The 20,986-nt window shown below is 38.0% G+C and overlaps 1 protein-coding gene across 2 annotated transcripts in view; it reads right to left on the reverse strand.

The window, feature by feature from the left end:
* NRG3 (neuregulin 3) overlaps positions 1-20,986 on the reverse strand; it is a 363,575-nt gene that overhangs the window by 205,642 nt on the left and 136,947 nt on the right. For both annotated transcript variants that reach the window (XM_074924288.1, XM_074924287.1), the window contains exon 2: positions 2,068-2,197. In XM_074924288.1, the coding sequence (XP_074780389.1) occupies positions 2,068-2,197 (130 nt within the window). The remainder of the gene's footprint in view (positions 1-2,067; positions 2,198-20,986) is intronic.

Raw genomic sequence — 20,986 nt, forward strand, 5'->3', positions numbered from 1 at the left:
AGTGATTATATTTTGATCTGTTACCAAGATATAAATACAGAATTTGAAGGTCAAATTAAAGGTTTCTCTTCATTAATGACATACATATCAGAATCATAAAAGTGATTCTGAACAAGCTGCTGCTTGCAGTGTTGAAGGTCCTCACAGAATTAAACAAAGCATTATAATTAGTTTAATCGTCTTTTAAATTTTAAAATGTGTCTTCTCTTGCTATATGAATTTTTATTGCCTTATACATGTCTTTTTGTGTTGCACACTTCAAAGAACCCACTGAAATAAGCAGATGTTTAATTCCCAGAGAATGTGTCAACGCCTGAAAGTTGTACAAGCACCGTGTATCTGTCACACAGGGGAGAGCACAGGCTCACAACTGGGACCCGCATCTCCCTGTGGAAGGGTAACACAAGAGAAGGTCATGAAAAAATTTCACTCGAGTGGAAGGAATGAAAACTCACCACTGTGGCTTGTTTAGTTACGGGGAAAAGCTTCTAACCATTAGAATCAGAGCAAATAGACAAGAACTTGGCAAAGGCAGACAACAGCAAAGATTTTGAAACAAACCAACCACCACTGAAGACAGCTCTCCTAGCAGATACACTCCTGCAGATATTTAAGCTTAACCCATACAGTTTACTAGTCTGTTCAAAGAAATTAGCTAAGAAGTTCACCAACTTAACTGAAAATTCTCATATATCCATTTCTCCCTGCTATTAATCTGTATCAGTTTTGTCCAGTTTAAATATTCTGACAATCAAAAATGCTTAAATATTTGATTTATGTAATTCCCTTGTTAACCACTGAAGGTACCTTAGGAAAGACTGAAAATCACACACCTGCTCTAGAAAAAAATACCTGTGAAGTTTCATGATAGAAGCTGAAAAAGTAAGCATTTTCCCACGATTAATGGCTCATAATATTTAAAGTAATAAGCATGTCATAAGAAAACATGAAATACAGAGAGGAACTGAATGGTCACTGAAGCGTATACACCTGAACGAGAAAAAATTACCAGCACAGTAGTAAAAATAAAAATCTTAGGAATATTCTTCTGATGATAAGCAGATGTTCGTCTGTCTTCAAATCCATAAATCTCCACTTTCAAAATAGGCACATATGATTTTGTGACTTTTTCTTCTCCTTTCAGTGGGATTTAGCAGCTTAAGTCCCAAATCATTCAGGAAAGCTTCAGAGTATGGTAGGTGCTCTTTATTATGTATATTAGAGATATCTATATATTTAGATGCTCAGGTTTAGAATCTGGGCATATAAGCATCTTAAATACAACCTCTGTATGCCAAATACAGCATCTCAGAAGTAAATTAAAACATCCTAAGTACACATTGTCATTTTGGACCACTTCTATTTAAAAGATGGTTTGAATAGTTCAGAATTTTTTCTGTTCTCATCTTTAAGTAGTAGTTACAGTTTTTCTTCTGCAAATCACTCCCTTTTACTGGCCACTACATCTAGAATAATTGTATCTGGTGATCTGGATTTATTTTCTGATATTCTTTTAAATACATTCGGGATGGTCACAGACATTAACAAAAGTTCAGCAGCATAAAAACCATACAACAGCGATACAGGAGGTTCAGATGGCTACTACTGGCCATTTTATTTTTCAGTACTTAAGAAACCCGAATTCTTAAAATTACGATCTGACAACTCTTCCTCTCTTGCAATGAGCAGCACATACAGCTACTGTCAAAGCTCTACTTTGAGTATCCAAAATAAAGGAACACTGCGGGTATGCAGAGGACCATAAAAGTTTAACATGTGAAAACCAAACCAAAACATTAATCCTTACTTGTTTATATGAGTAGAAAACAGAATACTGAAAATTTTCTTATCTATAAAAGTAATCAGAATGTTGCTTTTTATATTTCTGTGTTTCTATTTATAAATATTACAGACTAGTGAAAAAAAACCCATCAACTGTGAGGGATGCAATCAAATCAGAGGCAAATTCCACTACTTTATAACTTTCTATATTATATTGAAATGTTTTTTTTCTAATGCTGTCTCCCTTGGACAGAAGACTTCTTTGTGACTTTGCAAATGACTTACCGGCAGTGTTTGTGTGATCCTGTTAAGGTTTCAATCACAAAGCATTCCCCTTCATTGAGACAATATGCAAGATCCTTGTCTTTGCATGGCTTAAAGTGCTCAGATCGCTCAGTGGAATACGTTGTAGTGCCTAAGAAGAAAACAAAAAAAGGAAAGAAATGCTAAATATTGGATGTTCTTAAAGTGTATGTTAAATAAATTTGATCAAATTGGTCTCAGTAACATCAACTGATCAAGACAGACTAATTAACAGAAAGCCAAAGCACAGAGCGAGCAGACATCAATGTGATTGCAATACTATTCGCAATCAAGCTTGTTAAAACGATTCACAAAAGGAAACATATTTGGAAATATTAGCAGGAAAACTAACTAGACTCAGCTGAGTATAATTCCAACCACTTCCAATATCCAAAGTATCCCTTCTAAAATTCACACACACCTATTTTGTATTCTTTAACCAGAACAATATTTTCGTATTAATACACTGGAATATGGTTTTAAATACACAACTTTTTTTCATTAAAAATGAGCAAAATTAGTTAATATAGCAACAACCTAAAAAAAGAAAAAAAAACCAACCATAAAACCCCAGCAATGAAAGAAAAAAAAAAGCCAAAAACCTTAGGACTATGTTACCTTCATTCACCAATTACAGAATTTGCCCAGAACTTAAACAGAAGCACCACAGACTGGGTCATTTCAGGTACCTCATCCCTGTATTTCTACAGACCCATTCAAGCACCCCCACAACACAGTTCAAAAAAATGATTAGTCTGGACTGTTGGGTATGCAGTTGGATGAGATTTGTACTAGGCTGACAGCATGTCAGGGTGAACTATCCATCATTCCTATCTTCTGTAAATCTCTTTAGCCTTTCCAATGCAGGTGGACAAATCAACGGTAACGTGAAATTTTCAGAGGAAGATATCTGACTGACAGATATTTTAATTTTCTTTATTAAGACAAGATTTTTCTAACGAAGTGTGATTTTTCAAAGTACACAATGATTTCCATGGTGCCGTGGTTCAACCTTCATATACAATCTTAATACTCAAAGTTTAAATTCCTACTCACTTTGCAGGGACAAGGACCGGAATCTAATATGCTAATATATATTAAAATTTTAAGAGAACATTTCATTATACTCCATACAGAGGATCACAAAATACTGTTGCCTGCTGTTAAAGGAAGAAAGCACTGCTCCATGCACGTGGAACTTTGCAAACTCAAAATTATATAAACACACTAACTTGCTTTTTGGTCATGACTCAATACAAAGTAAATGTCCACCAAGCTGACACCAAGCTGAATGCTGAAATCTAAACCACTGAACTACAGGACACCTGTAAGTATGGTTCTGCAAGAAAATTCAGATAATTCAGAAAAATCTTTTCTCATTCTTAGTGTATTTTAAAGAAAACAATGCTATGTCTTTCTTGTTATCAAGACTAAGTGAAGAAAGATTAATAACATACATTTGAAAGAATAAGAAAATTCACACCCTAATCTTTGTACGACACATATGACTAGCACATCACTGCTGACATTTCAAGAATGCTGTAAGGTGCTTGAACTCAAGAATTCAAGACTTTATGTAAGAAAGTATCTTGAGGTAGAAGAAAGATAGCCCAGTTACAACTTTTAAGGTCAATTTTACACAAGAGCACTTAAATAACCATTCAAAATCTGAGGCAAAAATTAAACAACAGTAATCAGGCATATTTCTATCCTTTTAAAATAAAAAAACCTGAAGATACTATTTGAAAGCACTTGTGATAATTACAGAACGTAACTCAAACTGTTTGATGAGCAGCAATTCAACTGGATATGGCTTTAGAGACCATAACAGTTTTATCTGTCAGCCTGCTCTGAAGAAACAATTATTGCAAACACCTTTATGAAGGCAATCGCATTACCTAGACCAAGGTAACTCGAGATGTTCCCCACAAATGAGAGCAAAACTAAGGACACAGGCAGTATCAGAGAGTGTCTGAGGTAGTGACCTGAATTCTCAGAGCACAGTGCCTCAAGTGCAGGATATTCCTCTTCCACCATAATTAACCCAAAAATACCTTGTCAAGGTCAGCATTTTAAAGTTTTAGATTAAATATACTCTTCAAAGGTTTTGTTCTGCTTTAATCACATCTCTGTTCAATATTATTCAATATTAAATCAAGCCCACAGTAGAAGCTTTCGCCAATTCAGCAGTGTCAGAGCAGAACTAAGATGGAGCATGTGACATTTTACACCGGCATAGCTTAAGCATAGCTTAATTTGAGTACTAATGGCAATTACACAAGTAATTGGACTTCTCTGCTGATACAAATTGCTAACTATGGTCAACGTCTGCAGCAAGCCATCCTTGCAGAACTGGAGTTTCTGACCCTTCCAGAGCAGTGACGTGGTGCTCTGCTCGTGCACAGGAATGTGGGGCTGGAGTCAAAATGCCACCCTCAAAGCCCAGTCTGGTTTACTTATAAACGGGCGTAAGTTGTCGTATTTCATATTCCCCTCTTGGATGTGATTAAATGTTTTTCTTGCATTGTTTTGAGTTCTGTCTCTGGTCTTCCAAATTAAGCACAACAGTTGTGTAACAACGATGCTGACGCTGTCTTATGACAGCCCTGGAAAGCACTACTGATGCTGGAAAGTACACAATAATTTGTAACTTTTTTTTTTTTTTTAATGAATGCAGTCTCATTAAATGTCAGTTTTCAGTTAGAGCCTTTTCTGTCATGCAAATACTGGTGCAAGTCTCACCAGGTTGCTGCACATGGAAACACCTGTCTGGGCAGAGCTGATCTCTGGTCTGCAAAGATCAGATGTCCGAGCTACAAAGGTCAGTCACTAACACTCAAAAGTTCAAACCTTGTGTTACTAATTGACACCCTAGAAATCCCTGGAGCTGTTTGGTACTTTCTGCTGGATATACTCACATACAGGATACGTGAGTCTTCTGAAAGGTTACAATCCTGCTGTTACTTCATAGTGCCCTCATGGGGAAACACACTCTGTGACAGCTTCATTAAATACTGAAAAAATCTAAAAACTTGTGCTAAACAGAACTATAGAAAAAAGCAAAACAATGGAAAACACTGTAGAGACTATATAGTTCTCCTGATTATTTTCCTAATAAATCCTATCATCTTATTTGCTCCCCTCCATGTCTCCCCCTGGTTTTTTTTAGCTCCTAATCAAATACTGAATTGAATTTTCCATGGTTGAATTGTCCTATTGTCCTTCATAGCTTCAAAAGTCTTCTAAGTATCCACATTCTATTGAGGTTTGATTTAAAAAAAAAAAAAAAAAAGATAAAACCTAGGCATTCACAGAACTACTAGTACAGCCCCTTAAGTTATTTTTAGTCTTTGAACGTAACAGATGCAGACTTTTATAGGTAACAAAAGGGAACTTCTGTTAAGCATTCAGATGTCCTTGAATTCAGTACGTAAATGGAATTAATCCATAATCCCTTGAAGTTGTCTTTTTTTTTTTTTTTTTTTTTAATTGCCAAGTGTCCAGGTGTTTCATGTAGAAGCAGCAGGGGCTATTGATTTCTGCTGGAGTCTTTCCAACTAAATTGGAGTAAAGAATTCCTAGGCATTTTTGCTCTATTTTTCTTGTCTCACTTTATCAGCAAAGCTTTATGCACGATTGCCATACTCCAAAAGTGGATATACCATTGTCAAGTCTCGGATACCACTGTTTAATCAAACGAACAAGAATTCAGTTCACATTTCAAAGGAAGGCTTCAAGATCTTTTATTTAGAAGCATGGAGCTGGTTAAAAAAAAAAAAAAATGCAGTCATTTGGGAATGTTGAAAAAAATTCAGTAGGAAGTTTTCAGATGTTAATTTGTGAAAGTCTAAAGCTTGGTCTAAAGACATGTTAGTGACTGTAGTGTCTCATTAATCTATTTCATGTTTATACCAGCACAGGACGGCTCATTATAGCTAATTTATTGAATGATCTTCAAGCCATAATATGGATACTACAAATACCATCACCTCCTTCAAGGCTACCAGATTGTTTCCAGTACTATGCTCTGATATCAATAAACCTGTAATTGCAAAGGACAAATGCAGGAAAAGAGAGAACGGAAGATTTAAAATATCCTGGGAAACAGTGGCATTTGTGGCAGCTGTTTCTGTGCTGCCTGCAGCAGCAACCATTCCCAGCCATCCCATCCATTTCACAGCACTCTGGCTTTAGAAATGGATTTTACTGGATGCATCTCAAAATAAAACACGTTTTTGATGCTTGCTTTAAAGCATACACTTCATTGCAAACATTTTTTTTTTTTTTTTTTTCCATATAGCCAGCCTTAGCTGCTGTAGAGGGAGTGAAGAAATCAGCCTGGAGAACAAGGGATGGAAACACAAGGGACAGGCACTGAAATTCTGGAGCTCCATAGTAACGTTCACTTATTAGCACAGCTATGGCAACTACTTAGGTTATCACCAAGGAGGAGTATTTAAGACAACGCATTTGGTTTAATGCCACAGTTTACACACTGGAAGACTTTTTAAAAAATACTGCAAATTTTGACTACCACTGGGTGTTGCCAGCTTTACGGATTCAGCATTAACATGCAAAGTAGCTTTTCTTGTTATCTATAAATCATTTATCTGAGAACCACTGACTTACCGAGGCACCAAAAAGTGAGATGCTTATTTTAAATCACAGATCCCATTTTTAAATGCACTACAAAAAAGCCAATGACAAACAACTGGACTTCTTCTGACAATGCACGTCCAGTTAAAAAACCAAAACAAAAACCAAAAACCAAACTTATCAAAAATCTCCAACATGTTTTTCAATATATTTTCATATGACTATTGCATTTCATAAAGAAGGTAACAGAAAAGGTCATTAAATAGCATAGAGAGAGCTAAATTTTATGTTCAGTGAAGTCAACACCAAAATATTTACAATGACTCGGTATAACCAGGGTTCCCCGTAGTTTACATGATCACATGGTGCTTTTCTCATGATAATTCAGAATTATGAGGTAGCCCCACTAGAAAGTATCTTGCAGAAAAAACAAGATTATACAGAATAGTTTATATATGGTGAGTAAACTCTGTTTACTCACAATACCCTGGATCTTAAACCACGGATAACCTAAAGCTTTTATTCCTGTAATTTTAGAAGTAAACAAAATGTGGGTAGGAGGAGAAGATGCCAAGCCCTAGCAAAATACTCATTAAGGGAGAAGGGGTGGAAAATTTAAATATTACTTGCAAGTGTTTGTTATGATTTAGCCTCAGCTAATGGTAACTCTTTCTTAAGTTGTCGATATCTGTACAGTAAACATTTTAAGACAGACTCATTTTTAATGCAGAGCACAGATGGTGTTAGCCATGGGAGACTGATAGGACAACTGAATTTGAAAATTCTACTAATAGATTAGGAGGAAAAACCTCAAGATATCTAAAAATCAAAACTTTCGTTTTTAAAACAATAAAAGGATTCTTAGTCTAAACTTGAACGCTTTGCATGCATTTATCTGTGATTAAAACCCAAAACTTAATGAAAATATGAAAAATATTTTACTGCATTTACAGAGACAGTTTTGAATTAACTAGCAATTAAGTTTTAAATGCTGATTATTCAAGGAGCTACCCCTTAACCATTTTGTGCCAGACAATTTTATTTAATCCAATAACACTTTAAAGGCTTTGATTCCAAATGTTTTTCCTTTTTATCTACTTCAGAAGATTATATAAGAAAGCTCATGTAATATTAACTCAACAAGCACGTTCCTGTGAAACACTTTTGTGGGTACAACCAACCACATCCTTGAACAGACTGCCTTTGTCCCCATATCACCAGAACACAGCCACAGCATCACACCCACAACCACACCGAAACAATGGCTCAAGCTCCAGAAGCGTACACGCAATCAGAGACGGCCATCTCTCCAAAAATCAGCACACACTCCGTTGTCAGTGACTCCAAAATTGATCCCTAATGTGTTACTGTTCCAGAAATAAATGTTGTTCACATTTTCAAAACACTTTATCAGTTTGAAATCACAAAACACAAGTACTAATCCATATCTTGAAAAATATATTAAGGGAGTTTCAAGGTGCTAGTGCTCTATTAGCAAAGTATCGTATGTTGAGAACAACCTGCTTGCTGCAAAACTCTTACACATTAAAATAAGCCTTTTCTTTCACGACTTAAAAAAACCCAAGCAACCACATTTTCTAAAAACAACATACAAAAAAAATGCCCACCTAATGATTCCTTGCAACGGAAACTCACAAGCAGAAAAATAAAGCTAGCAGCACTTCAGAATGTATTATCTGATCACATCTGTCAGAACTTAAATACTGAACCCCAAATACCAACGAACTTCATCTATGCATGTGCAGAACTGCACATCAGAGGCTGCGTTCTCCAGTACAGATCAAACTGAAATCAGTGAAAGCTGAACACGTGGGAGATGACTCAGGAGAGCGCCCTGTGAGACACAAAAGGCCAAGGTTTTTGAGAAGTTCAACGTCTAGGAACCAAAGAAACACGAGTGACTAAAACTCTAAAGGGTTTTAGCATTCAATGTGAAGAGTTATTTTGAAAATTGAGTTGTGACGGTTCTGATGGGCACTCTAGGTGCAGAGTGCTTTTGCCAATCAGACAGGTATTCAGGTGTCCTTTGGTAGAACTTCTCATTAATTGATCTGAAAGAAATTCAGAGGGGAATTCAGTGAAAAAGGGGCATACTCAAGATTGTGACAGAAGTGCATCCACCACCCCCACCAGGGCTTCTCCCTCCTTCCACCCCTAGCAGTTTCCCCCGTCTCAGTATACCGACATCCCTGATGTCACCAAAAGCCCTTGAGACTGGATGGCACCGGTGAACAAAAAGGGGACACCCTTCTGGGGATGCCAAAATAGCTCTAGGAAATAGTCTCCAATAGACAGAGAAACTGAGATACAGTTAAATTAAGTCACTTCATGAAAGCAAAAGTTTCTTTTTTTAAAAAAAAGGGCTTCCAGGGGTGCAGAAGTTGCTGATGCCATCAAAAATTAGTGGGGGGAAAAAAAAAAAAGCCAACAAACCAAACCAGAGCACTTCTGCATAGGTTAAGAAATGCTAGGAGAAAGCAAGCGTAACACACTAAATCTATGATGTCTGCAACCCGCAGCCCTCTGCAATGAAAAAAAAAGTAATAAAATTCACATGAAACCTAGTGCATCAAATCTAGAGTAGAGCACATCAAGAAGTCTGTGTTGAAACATTTTTGGCTTAGTTTGGCTACTGAAGAAAACGTGAGTTTGAAGAAATGATTGATCGTTAATTTATAAGAATAGTAATAAAAATAAAGTTGCCTTAATCAAAATAATTTTCCTTTACTTTTCATGCTCAGCTTCAAGTGATCTCGGGAGGATTCACATCTCATTGCCTAGGGAGAACCGTTACTTTAACTGGATTTGGTTGGAGTGCCTTGTATGTTAAAGAGTTTCAGAACTTTGCACTTTCAAATCTGACATATTTGAAAATATAAAGAAAAAGAAATCTAAGAGGAAATAGAGAAGAAGGAAATACAAGTAAAGAAAATACAAGAGAAGTGCAATGAACTAAATACTCAATATTACTACCGAAGGAGTATAAAAAGTGGTGTTACAATCATAATTACGTGTAGTAAAAACCCCCAATTAACAGTCCTCCAAAATGTATTTCTTTCTTGCACCTCAGTGCCCTCTCTCTCCTCCTGCCTGTGAAGCACAGTGTGGGGTAAGAGTTTAGGTGCAAGGACCAGGGGAGAGAGGCACTGAGGGAAACCCTGGAGCTCCGCATCTGTGCTGGTACGTGCCGGCAGCCCCATCCCGCGCCCACCTGCAGCTCTGTCTTGCGACAGGGGTCAGGCGATGGAACAAGTCACACCAACAGTCCAGGTCCTTTATCCTTTTCAAGCTGTCATTGCAACCTGGCAATAAACCCTTCAGCAGTGCGTTCTACCAACTCCAATCGCCAACCCAGATCAGTTAACGCTCCACAGGCTCTTCACTTTTATGTGAAAACTGTGTAATAGCTAACTATGAAAAATATTTCTGCAGTGGACAGATACTGGTAAACATGAACCAGATTAAGATTGGAGTTTATATTTATCTCAACATAAAATTAAAGCTTAATTAAATCATCTCCTCTTTTTTTTGGATAAAACAATTAAGATGTTTTTCCTTCATCAGCGTTATCAACCCCTTTCGTCAGCACACAGTGAGGGCGGAGGGGAGAAGAACAGTTCCTGTGGGTCTCAGGACGGGGGTGAGTGTGCTGTCCCGGTGCCCCTTTCCAGCCTGCTTCACCCTTCCCACTGCTCAGGCAAGCTGAGATCCATGCACAGGAGCATGTGACAGCTCACATCCCTAGCCGAAAGATCCCAAACACTGATTGTCTTCGCTCCTGGAGCTTGACTGATCTGACCTTTAGCATTCCCTGCATCCTGCCACCCATCATTTGCTCTGCTGCTGCTATCACCAGATCAAATTATGTCCTCACAGCTGAGAAACCCTCAATTAATTTTCAGGCACATAACTGCCACTTGAGTATTTTACAGAAGAAAAAAAAAAAAAAAAAAAAAAGAAAGAAATGAATGATTTCTCTTTTTTCTGCAAACCAAGCTACTACCAACATGTTTTTCTACAAAATGATAAATAATTTAAATTGGAAGATATCTCATCAGAACTCCTGCTCAAAGTACTGTTAACTCTGATCTTAAGATCAAGATGCTGTAGTAAGTCTCGCCAATTTTTAAAAATCCCTAAGGATAGAGATTTTACGACCCCTTAAAGCCACCTGTTGCAGTGCACAGTCACTCGCATTCATAATTTTTTTTTTGCCTCCTTATATCAAACTCTGATAATAGATAAGACAATACCCTGGAGTGGATTTATAAAAAAGAAAAAAAAAACCCCAAACCTAAACCACAAAACCAAAACATAGCAAACTAAAGCTACACAACTGAAATAGTTCCACTGAAGTATGAAACAGTTCCTTGAGAGTATCTTATTAGAAACTGAAAGTTTAATATATGCCAAATAAAGGATGGGAACTGTTTTGGGTTTTTTCTGACTTAAATACCCTTAAAGAGCTTTCCAAAAGGATAAGAAAATGAGATGTAACTTTTAACATTGCGGATATGCCTAAACCACTTCTGAGAAGAGGAAAGGGGATTTTATGGCTTAGTATAAAAGGATGCGTCACTGTTATCAGCTATCGGCATGGTGTGACTTCTGCTTTCAAAAGTCTGTTAAACTAATACTGATGAATGCTTGAGCAGACATTCACTGATATTACTGACTCCTGACTGCTCAGGCCTCTCCAATAGTTTTTGTCCTTACCTAGTAATCATATTGCAGATAGCAGCTAGGTAGGCACTAGTGCTGTAAAGTAATAGGAAGTTACAATGAGTAGGCATTCAACAGCAACAGAGCAAACATTATCAACACTGAAGCAATGTTCCATTCCTAAGAATAACTAACTGTCTTGTAAGAGAATTCTTCTGGGAACAAGTATTTTGTGATTTACAGCTCATTAGGACCATCTGCAAATTCCCTGAAGTGTGATAAGAATTCAATTACTCACCTTTATATTTTAAAAATAAATTATTCCTTCTAAACATTCACAAAATACAAAGGTTAAAATAGAAATTTAAAAGTGCTATGGAAAGTACAAGGAATAGACGTTATGTCATAATACAAAGATATTCATTGCCATGACACTGGTAGTAATCTCCACTGCAAAGCCCAATTTTATGTAGAGATTATTTGGAAAGTTATATATAATTTATCCAGACATGGCTGAGAAATTACTGATTTCTCTATGTATTTAGAAGTGACACAACTGTAAATCTGCTCAGGCTATTAACTACAACAAGCAGTTCAGAGAAAGCATGTTGGTTTTTCTCTTCTGAATGTAAGAATACAACTCAGACTTTTCACAACCGACCTACAAAGCTTTCAGCTCTGAAGATCTGGGCATTCCTAAAATATATTCACTATTGTATTTATCATTTTGACATCCTTGTGGCATGACACCCAAAGTCAGGTTATGAAACATTAACATTACTCTCAGCACTTCCTTCCATGAAGAAGTCCATATATCCTACATTATATATTTTTTCTTTAAATCTCGTTTCCTCGCCTTGATTCCTTCAGTTCAGTCTTCCAGAACAGAAAGGAGATAGGTATAAGAAGGTAAAGTATCTTTGCAACAGTTCCTTCATCCTGTGCCGCTCTGTTCCTGTGTATGGCTCACCTCACAAGATTTCTCCTCTTTCCCAGGGAAGGAGAACACGTTCCTATCCATTTCTGACATGGCACTGTGAGATGTGCACATGCTGAAATCATGTATATAAAAAATCATGAATAATAAACTGCTCAACTCTACAGGCTAGCGTTCTCTAATGCAAGCAATGAGGTAAGTTACACACAGCTTTATAATTTACATCCACAGTGCTTCAACCTAGCAAAGTCAGCGCACCGTCATAAGGAATAGCCCAGATAACGAAGTTCTCATGTGGGCTACTACAACTCCAGAAGCTAGACTTCAATCCCTGGCAGGCAAGAGAGACACGCACACAGCTCGTTCATATAATGCTACTGAGAAGATTATAAGTATCAGAAACTCAATTAATACAAAAGCTGGCTACCAAAAGTATAACTCACTTGCCTACCACATCTAGTCATCTCTATGGCAGCTCTATCCTGCCACAATCATCAAGAGAGGAAATTTAATTCAATCTTTCAACAGTGACAACAAGTCAGTAAACTAATAAGTCATCGTCACTCTTCCTTAACCCTTCACATTCCATTAGCTCCTCCTGAGACCGAAGAACCAGAAGCACACAAAGCACTCCAGCCTCAGAGTCTGCACTTAGCCAGCCACTGAAAACCCACACCAGCAGGCTATCACCTCCTCCCTCCTCCTCCTCTAATATTCCTACTTACTACATACACTGAGATTCTGACATTGTATCTGCACATACAGGCACATTACTGACTGCCACGGAGTTTTGGTTACCGTTAACTGTAGAACTTACATGTCACTTCCAGGCACCCACGGTGTGAGAGCATGGCACCCCACCGACCCTGCACCTCGCCCCAGTTCTAGCTGTCAGAGCATTCTGATGTTTCTGGCTGTCACATCTTTCATCCTTACTCAGTTTTGAGCAACAACAGTATTACTGCAGGCAAGCGCAGTGCTGTGCAGTAAAAATACTCTCCCTCAGCTTTTTACAGTATAGTCTGCTTGTTTTGGTACGAGTTACAATTTTTTGGTTTTAAATAACCTATTCAGCCTTTACAGTGCACCCTCCAACAAAATAGTTGTGAAAGCTATGATTAAGAGCATTCTGCTAATTATTTAACTCCACTGAAGATCATGAGCAAAAAAATGCTCCTGAGACTAAATACTAACTAGAATTTTAAAGTTCTTTAAAACATTCAGGTTAATGAATAGAAAATTAAGGACTAAATAAATGTTGTAGGTCTTATGCTTTGCTTCTCCTTTTTAAGGAAAAATATGATTTATTCTTTTTAATTAAAGCTTTAAAAAGCGACTTATTTCATGTACCTGATAAAGCAGTGCAACTGAGAGAAAATAAACAGCCATTTTTTCTCCCCTCCAATATTACACAATTACTCAGAAAACACAAGGTCTGCAGGGTGGGCTTCTAGCAGTATAAATTCCAATGCCACAGAAACCACAATCCTCATTCACACTGAAGTTACAATGAAAACAGCATAACAGAACTAAGTGACCACTACTAGCCTGCCAAAAAGGGTAAAGTCGATGTTAAAATAGCATCAACAGATTTGCACTGTTGCGATATTTTATGGAATTCACTGTTTCCCCCTATTTCATATTAAGAAGGGGAACGAAACATCTGCAGCAGCTTCTCTTCTCGCTCTGAGAAGCAGTAAGGTGCAGTCCCACCCTCCAGTTCTCTCCACTCTAAAATTAATCAGTTTTGATAAAACAGACCAAGCACAATTGCAACATGCATCTTCCAGTAAAACGGTCTTTGCAAGAAACTAGCCCTGAAGTAGAAAACAGAAGTATTCCTCAGCTTTCCTCCACTCCTGAAACAAATGCATGTTAACCTAGACATCTATCAGTGTTAGCTAGTACAGAACATGAGATTTCACACATCAAAGTTGTACCCTTGTTTTATTACTTAGATTAATTCAGTATATAATTGAAATGGTATCTCCTACCTTTACCCATGAGATATTTGGGCAATATCTCAAGCACTTTGTGTCTCACTGTACCAGTTTGATGGCTGCAAAGCAGTCAGCTTTCCACTGCTAAACAAAACAGCTTGAGGTTCAACAAATCAGCAGTGTTGGCATCTGATATAGCTAAAGTAAGGGGGAGGAGAGTGGTTGCAAGATGGCACTGACAACTTCATTTCCACTTCTGTGCAAATTAAATGTAGGCTGGGGCACAGAAATGGAACATAATTAGACATAAAAAAGTAGGGCTGCAGGCTCTGGTTGACTGAAGTAAAGAATAAGCCAATTAAACTAGTAGCTTAACTCACAAACTGCAGCGTTAATAATGCTCACAGAACTACAAGACAATAGCAACAGAAGTCCAGTTCTGTAAATGCAACACTGAACACCTCCAATGGAAGCCCAATTCCATTCTGCAACCTCTCCACTGGAAAACACATCCTATTCACTGCTCTAGTGCCACCGCACTGGGGGAAAACATATACAAACCCCAGCTGTGATCACTGAAATATGAGCATACAATATGAGCAATTAACAGCTGAGTAATAAAGGGTAACACAAAAAGTGCATCATCCTCCTTTGATTGTTTCTAGTTGTTCTTTAGTGCTAATATAATACGTGTAGCCACAACTGAGTAACTGTTCTACCCGACATCACTTACACGTCTTTCAACCTGCTAACCAGAAAAATAAGCACAATATTTCACAATCATCTATTGTTTTAGGCTATTTTAAATGACATTTTATAACTAATAGGATATTTATTGTCTACTCAGAAGCTGTCCAATAGGCAGCTAACATATCCTTGCTGCAGCTGTCTCTGAATTTGTCATGTTACAAAGCTGACTCAGACAGCAATTTTGTGCCAGAAGATTTTTGGCGGCAGTAGCAAAAATCCTAGTAATATCCCCTCTGGAGAGCACAACTGCTACTCTTGGAAGTGTGGAAAAGGCCAAGAAAAAAAAAAATAAATCAGCTGATTAATCAAATATACTGGTTCCAAAATACTTCAGTAATCATTGTCAAAAGTTCGCAGGAGATGAACCCTTATGTCAATCAATTCCTCCAGCATCCCATTTCGAGGTTGTGGAAAGAAGTCCAGACACGAATACTTGATCATTACAGTATTTCTCTCTCTCCTCTTGCAGTGAATGATTAATTTTTGACTTTGTTTCCTCAGCCATGTTGTTTTTTAAATAATTCTCAGGTAATGTTGTCCAGGTAACACACAGAAACACTTAAATATCTGAGTCTTTAAATAACAGGGAGAGTGGATTCTAACAGTCATTCTTTACACCAATATATCACCTAGCTCATACAGGTTCAAGTTCAGTGCTCAGCTGGGAGAGACAAGAGACAAATGCCTGCCCTAACCAGGACGCATTTGCTTCTCGACCATTCCCAAGGAAACATGAAGATCATTTCTCTTACAAACCATCTGCCCTATTGTTCTCCTATGTAAATCTTCCTAAGGCAAAGATTACTTTATTTGTGCAAGTTCTGATAGTAGGAATGGGTGTGGAATGAGGTGGTCAGGGAAAGATGAAAGGGAAAAAAAAAAAAATTTCAAATGTTAATGCATAACTTCTTTAAGTTTATATGACACAGGGTAGCATGTTTTAAAATCAACATAAATTAGGAGGAAGGAGAAGAAAAAGTGAGGAAGAAACCTAACAAACAAAAAATGGTTACAATCCAGGATGCTGAAAGAAAACCTGCTCCCACAACAGATAACAGATCTCTTCAGGAAAGAAACACTGAGAATGACCAAAAAACCCACCTGACACCTCTATGTAAGCCTACCTTTTACACAGCAGAGGCGTAGTTTGGACTACCTTAAGACTGCAGAAGTATAAATCATCCAACACTGGACTACATTAAGGTTTTCAACAGCAGGTATGTATTTAGGAACTCAATATTTATTTAGAGATTTTATCAATTTATACCCATATGGAAATATAATTTCACAAATCAGTTGAAGCTTTCACTTATACCCCAGTTTAAAGCGGATTAAGTGTATCACTGCTTTCTCTCCGGTTAGATGTACCTATGAAACCAATCCAACATGAACCCAAGGTTACCAACATCCCTTGTTAAAAACCTGGCTTGGAAGTATTCATTCAGACTGAAACGACAAGGTGGTTCGTTTTGAATCTGGGATTTTATTTTATTTTTTTCTTTAAGGAGTTATTTTTGCATTGCCTCAGTGTTCAGTTTCTTTTTGTCAACAGTAAATTTAGACTGAACGCACCCAGAAAGCAGCAGACAACGTGTGATAGTTTGGACCTATTTAAAACCTGAGCTAAAGCTTGGAAACTTGGGGGTATGGGGAATCAAAGTTCTTTGGCACATCGACAAGTGAAGATCTTTGGCTTCAGCAGTGTGTTGGACTGAATTAGCCATCTTTTGCACAGGAAAAAGCTCATTAGTAAAAAAGTTGTTTAAACAGATCCCATGCCAGTCTCCTTGAACAGCCGCTGGCATGTGTAAAACACATAAATCCACATGTAGGAGAAGGATAGTCAGAATTTCTTTCTTCCAAGCTGATCTCTTTTTTGCTGCAACAGCCTCTGTGGGCCATTGGGGGTTGGAGTAAACTAGAACAAGCTAGAACAATTTTCAGTTTATCTAGTTTGCATGAGCAATGTGGCTGGCATCTGGTGGGTCTAAAAATACTTTTTTTTTAAAAAAAGCAACAAAAAAACAGTCCTTAGATGGTGGAATTAATGTTTCACATCCCTTTTGGCAGCTTGTATCTCCCAATTTGCCAGCTACTCTATTTTCTTTCTATTTTATCCAGTTAAGTATGTTTCATGGTTATTCACTAGATTTATCTATTTTCTTATTCTATTGCCTCAGTACTGTCAAACATCCAAGATGATAGTTTCTGCTAGCTAATTCTCTTCCTACTAGATGACAAGGACTTTGAAGACAAAATGTTCATCTTGAGTTTTTATCACCCAGCCTCCCCACTTGCACATACGCTGCGTGTAGACTTTGCTTGAGGTGGCAACTTGATAGCAAAGCAAGACAGAGCACACCAGTATCTGCACATGCTGTCGGTGCAGATCAGCTGCTGCAATTCAGCATCCAACACAAAAGGAGTGGGATGCCCTGACATGCACTTAATCATAAGGCTTGTAGACTTACCTATGAGTACACAGATGTGGATATTACGGAAAATCTCTGCACAGTTCAGTGGTATATCAAATGGCCTTGAATACCAAGATCTAAATCACTCCTGAACTATTTAAAAAATGAAAATTTACAGAATCATCAAGAGTCATGGAAGGAAATGAGGACTTTCGGACATCCGCTATGGCTGGACAAAGTCTCAGGAGGTATCAGAAAAGCCCCCAGACCCGTCTGTCCATCTTGCATACCCCACGGCTACTTAGATGGGTATCTTAAGTGTTGCTGGCATTCGGAATGTTCTGAGAAACATTTTAAAAATCTTTGCATCCATAATTAACTTAGGATGGCCAATTAAGTGTTGCTAATGATTGTTTCAGAAAATAAGCAGGCCGCTGATGCTGTGTTTTTCCACGCCAACACAACTGCACGTGCACCATGAGCCAAGGGGCGCAAGAGATCTGGCTCGTACAGCACCTCAGCTCAGACCGCAGTGTCCTTCTGCAGGCAGCGACGCAGTGTGAGAACTTCGGGAGATTTTCCTAGGCTCACGCTCCACCCCGGCATTATCAACCAGATGCAAGATATCTGAGGAGAGCAAACAGCCAGGCAAACAGCTGAAAGCTTGTACATTTATAAAATTTTGGCTGAAATTCAGCCTTCTAACAGCTGCAGCCATGTTCATGACATTTTCAAAAAATCTGAACTGCAGTCCTACAGAGATTTGCTTTTGTGTGCAAGTTTTTGCTGCCCTATTTTAGGACTCAGAAAGGACTCATCACTTCACATCTCTCTTTCTCAGGGTAAAGCTTAATTTTTAATGAATTGTAATTAACAACTGAAGCACCACCCTCTGTCCACCCCCGCATGGCTTACAGCTCCAGCAACAATCTCTTCACTATTCCCTTTCCTCCCTCTTCAGCACTGGAGGCATAATATACATAGTGTAGGACCCTCCCATCTCTTCATAGAATTAAGACAGATGAATAAACTGGGACCAAATCAGGAAGCAATTCAGATTATGGCATTATTTCAAAAGCTGTGTACTTTGAACATTCCTTGAAATGCCAGCAGAAATCTGAAGATCAGTAATTTTACCAGTTTTCATATCTGGGACACATTTTACATAGCGCGAGCTTTCAAGGGTTGAGGGTTTAGCATTCTGAGTTATCCTAAAAATCAGAGTACAGCAAAATCCAGAAAGTACAGAACCCGCCCTAAAATCAAGAACAGTTACAAGTCTCACATTGTAGATGTTAATATGCTCCATACTGCTGTGAGCTATATTTGATATTATTTGTCTAGTGCCATAGATATGCAAAGTACTTCACAAAACACAGGAAATCAAGTTTTACTCCTAGGAAATTTGCCTCTCCAGTCTTAGTGAAAAACCACCACACCATGGAGAGGTTCACAAACTGTGGAGGACCACTTAGGTCGTCTTTCTCTCTCATTATTATTCAAGTTGTCCTTACTGATGGCCTTTAATACAGGGTTTCTAATTGAATAATTATATATGAAATCATTTCAAACATCTAAGAGTTTAGTACCATATTCATAACTAAGACATATCAATGATAAAAGTAAACCAAAACAACAAAAATCCACCTTTTTTTTTTTTTTTTTTTTCCCCTCCTGTAGACCCAGAGAAGAATTGATAGTCTTCTCCCCATCCTCTGTCTTTAATTTCACTACTTCCACACTGCTTTCATCTGGGCTTGCTGACAGACACACACCCACCTCCCAGTTCCATTCCGAACTGGATGTGTCTGTCTTTGCAAGCTGTACTTCATTGGTTGACATTTGTCACCAAGCCTCCTTCTCATACAGTTATGGCACACAGCAATCTGTACATACGCAAAGACCGTTGCACAGCAGTTTCACTAGAACATGAATATTACATACTGGTTGTCTGCAGCAGTGCAAAGATTTAGACTGCGGGGTACAGCTATCTATGTCTGAGTGTTGATGGAGCCATGTAAGTTCCATCAGTAATAACGTGTGAGAGTCATCTGCAGGATGTGTGCTTGATAAACTGCAGTTGTAAATCTGGTAAGATTATCATTCGCTTGGTTTTTAATCACATTTCAGTCACACACATGTATGTATGCCTACAGTTACAGGCACACATCGGTTGCTTGGGAAAAGATCTACGGGCAGGATCGCCGGGGAACAGCTGGGGCCTCTCATTTCAGTTTTATCTGGGGAGAGGCAGTAACATCAGAAGGACTAAAGGACTATTCTGTGCTTCAGCTAGCATTTGAAAGCTATAGTATATACCACCCCTCCACCAGAGCTTTGAGTACCTCTGGCAATGTCAGCATGTCAAGAACTACAAGTTCACTTAGAGATACGATACTAGAAAAAACAGCAAAGAGCTAATTCATTATTTTCAATCTCAAGAATAACTTGGTATGCTAAAGGCTTCAGTACATTAGCTAACGATCTTAAATCTTTCTAACGATAAGAAATATTTTAATATTCACTGTTTGTCACCGAATATTCTCTGGGTTTATTTGCTATGACCTAAACTTTCATCTTCAAGCAGTGTTTATAAAACACCGCCAATAGTAGTTAACATGCTAGGCTTGTTTTCATTTAACTAGAGAAGGCAAACGTCTGTATGAATAGTGTTATTTTATTCAACTAGATGCAAGTTTATTTAGATATTCACTGGGGAAAAAACATCTTGAATAAATCTCCATATCATCACAGCTCCCTGGCCTCAGTGACTGATACGCTACAGGACTATGAGAGGAGTGACAAGAATACAAAAACAACAGCCCAAGTCCATTTAGAAATTTAAGTATAAATTCAAGCAGCATCATTTTCCTGCCGGCTCCATCTTTATTTTGTCCTTTGTTCTATAGAACATCTTCAAAGTCAGAACGTGATCTTTGGACACATCTTTCACAGAGAATTCTCTCTACAAACTCAAAACTAAACTTCTGCCATTCCAGGGGCATAAAAAGAGAGGAAAAAAAAAAAAAAAAAGAATCAAAGTCACAATACTGTGCATGACAAAACAGCCCACGGTTTGGGACAGGGAAAGTTCAGCCTTTTTTAGAACAGCTTTCCAGAAGTGACCTTTCTGCTCAAACAGGATTGCTTTTCAACAGGAGGTTCCAGGCAAACTCCCACCTGGACCACTCCAAGCACAGGAGTGACAGCAGCTCCTGGCAACCCCCAACACATTCAGCAGAGAATCACAACACAAAGTTATTTTCTTCCCCCCTGCCTTTTTTTTCAAGAAAGTACACAGAGACAGACCTTGTCCTGAAAAAAAGGTAATAGAAATCAAAATAAAGAGGAGAAAAGTATCATTATTAACCTTTAACAGAAATGCAAGTGAGCCACAGAGAAACTCAGTGATTCACTGGATGTGACATACATTGCTTACGGCACAGCCAGGAAACAAACTGAGAATCCTGAACTACTCTAGATCTGCTGTCTCATAAATTTAATTTTCATTTTCAGCAAAGCTTTAATAAATGAGAATGTGCATCCCAAAGAATGGACCTTCATGAGACTTAGGTGTAGCT

The sequence above is a fragment of the Athene noctua genome, chromosome 21, assembly GCF_965140245.1.
Source record: "Athene noctua chromosome 21, bAthNoc1.hap1.1, whole genome shotgun sequence".
Taxonomy (NCBI): Eukaryota; Metazoa; Chordata; class Aves; order Strigiformes; family Strigidae; genus Athene; species Athene noctua.